The sequence below is a fragment of the Erigeron canadensis genome, chromosome 1 (genome assembly GCF_010389155.1).
Source record: "Erigeron canadensis isolate Cc75 chromosome 1, C_canadensis_v1, whole genome shotgun sequence".
NCBI lineage: Eukaryota > Viridiplantae > Streptophyta > Magnoliopsida > Asterales > Asteraceae > Erigeron > Erigeron canadensis.
The window spans coordinates 42,469,111-42,471,677 of record NC_057761.1 but is presented as its reverse complement, the minus strand read 5'-3'; the positions used below and the strand labels follow the sequence as shown (position 1 = coordinate 42,471,677).

The window sequence follows — 2,567 nt, the reverse complement described above, 5'->3', positions numbered from 1 at the left end:
AAACATCATCAATTGATTTTCAGCTATTATAGTGCCATTGAATCCCAACTCCCAAGTGAGTTTGAGTACAAACTCAAAACTCTTGAATGTGAATAACGAACTTATGAACACTTCCTCGTTGATGTTCTGAAATAGACATTATTCCATGACAGTTCATATATGAGTAATAATGTACCAATATATTTTGGCAAACCACTAAATTCTTCTAATCAGACAATAAAAACTAACTAAAAACCAACTTTTTGTTTACCTTACAAAAGAAAGTGACTACAATGACACCATAAATTCGATATGAAGCCAGTCATTACGCATTCCACATGCTAATAAATAACTATTGTAAGATAAGATATTATAACATTCACACCAACGCAAGAAAAGATAATAAATTACTAGTCATCTTCCATTACCAACATTAAAAACCATAAATATACAACTTAATTAGTACCTCCAATTTAAAAACCATTACACCTTCAACTACTAATACTAGCGGGTGGTTAATTCCACCACTGCCCTTTTGATATTATGAATTGAAAAAGGGAAAAAAAAAAAAAAAAGAGCTGCTCTTATATCAGAGGGTACCCTAAAAACCCAAAATGAACTTTTGAAATTAAGTCCTAATGGTCATAAAATAGTGTAGCAGTAACAAAATATAAGTACTGCTACATAACAATATATATATAGATATAAGTTATATATGTAATAAATAGTGTCAATTTTCTAGCTAGTGAAATTGGGCACCACTAAAGGTTTGACCAAAAGACCATCTAGCAGGGGCAACATTGTAAGACACCACAGTCCTGCCATCACTAGTTGTGACTTTAAAAGACAAGGATTGTCCATTGAGATAAGAATTGGATTGCCAATTCTGACCCCAGTTTCTTGACATTTGTTGCCAACCAGTCCTTGAACCTTTGATAGCCACAGAGTGCACATCACCAGCACCTCCCACATTTGTGATCAATACAAGGTTAAAGTATGAATGTCCATTGATTTGGAACCTTATTCCACCCCTTCTTCTACATGGTACCCTATACAAACACACAAAAAACACAAAAATGTCACAACAGAATTTACTCAAAATTCCCCTTAACACGAGTTAGAAGTTAAAATGCACCAATTTCCCCTTTGAGTGGAAAGTAATTTTTTTGATTATTTTACCACATGAAACAATTTTTACAGCACATTGTAGAAAACAGTCATTCATGTTGTGATAAGTATGTTAGATATAGTTAAAAGACCATAATACGGAGTACTTTTTAGAAACAGTTAAATTACACTAAGGCCCTGTAACAAAATAAAGTTACCAAAATACTCCTGAAAAATAGTGGTGCCAAAGGAGAATCAAAGTTACTAAAAAAAACTAAGTAAATGACCAAAGTACCCCTGAGGGAAGTGGAGTGGAGTGATTTATAGTACCTTCTATAAGCAACAGGGACAATTCCAGCTTTGTATTGGGCAATATGTTGGAATACAGGCTGAGAGAGATCAAAGTGATGATTTGGAGGGTTGCACCATCCACCATCACTATTAGGTGGACAAAAGTTAGTAGCAGTCACCAAAATGGTGGCTGGCAAACACCACTTTCCATCATTAACACACCTAATCTCAAAGCAAGAACCACAACTTAATCCATTGTTGAACAGAGCTGTACTCAATGCTGCTGTGTTTGTTCCATAACCTTGACTATACAAGTTCCCATATCCACATGCCCCACCTGTTCAAATATTTTTTTCAACAATTTAATTTAGTCAATTTTTTTATTATTAAATTTTATTTAGTCAATCTTTTTAACATGTTTTATTTAGTCAAAGTATAAAAAGAAATGTGATATGTACATGAGAATATTGAACCATAAATAAACAAGTAAGATATTTCATAGTGTACACGATATATAATATTGTGTATGGCTAATTGTTGTTGTATACATATACAGAGTAATACTATCTTTTATGGAAAAAAAAATAATAATGTATAGTATACCCATTGTTCCTGAGGCATCACCACCACCATAAAAGGTGGCATGAGCATTAATCCAGCCACCTCCACCATAGGCATGAATAGGGGAAAGAAGTGCAAGAAAAGCAATAAGAAAAATAGGGAAAAGAGACATGTTGTTTTCTTGATTGTTTGAAGCTAGTGAAATGGTGAATGAAGAGAATGTTCAAGGGGTGTATAAATAAAGAGAATTTAGGGGAGGGGGGGGGGGGGGGGGGGGGCTGGGGGCACAGTGAACCGTCAAAAACTAATAACTGACATAGGCTAAAGCTGTTGTTGTTGGGGACCAAAAGACAATGTTGGTTTTCTCATATTAAATGAGATTTTGGACCATTTTTAGGTTGGGTTTATACTTCAAAATGGGAAAATAATAATATTACTCTATAATTGTAATATAACTTCTATCGACATAACCTTCCGTAGTAATATCGAAAGGTAGAGCATTGCCGAGTAACGTTGAAGGAGGGACGAAGGTTATCCGGCCACATGGAGCCGAAACCGACGATCACAAGAATTGGTTTGGTTATGGGGTGGCAGTTAGGGTGGACTAATTCATCTTGAAAGGAATTCGT

The 2,567-nt window shown here is 34.8% G+C and overlaps 1 protein-coding gene across 1 annotated transcript; it reads right to left on the bottom strand.

Annotated features, from left to right (window-relative positions):
• Positions 1-377: 377 nt before the first annotated feature.
• LOC122585379 (expansin-A1) lies at positions 378-2,158 on the bottom strand. Its single transcript, XM_043757515.1, has 3 exons — positions 1,981-2,158; positions 1,417-1,714; positions 378-1,028 (listed from the first exon to the last, which is right to left on the bottom strand). Exons 1-3 carry the CDS (start codon positions 2,108-2,110, stop codon positions 722-724), a joined length of 735 nt encoding a protein of 244 aa, XP_043613450.1. The 5' UTR covers positions 2,111-2,158; the 3' UTR covers positions 378-721.
• Positions 2,159-2,567: the final 409 nt, after the last annotated feature.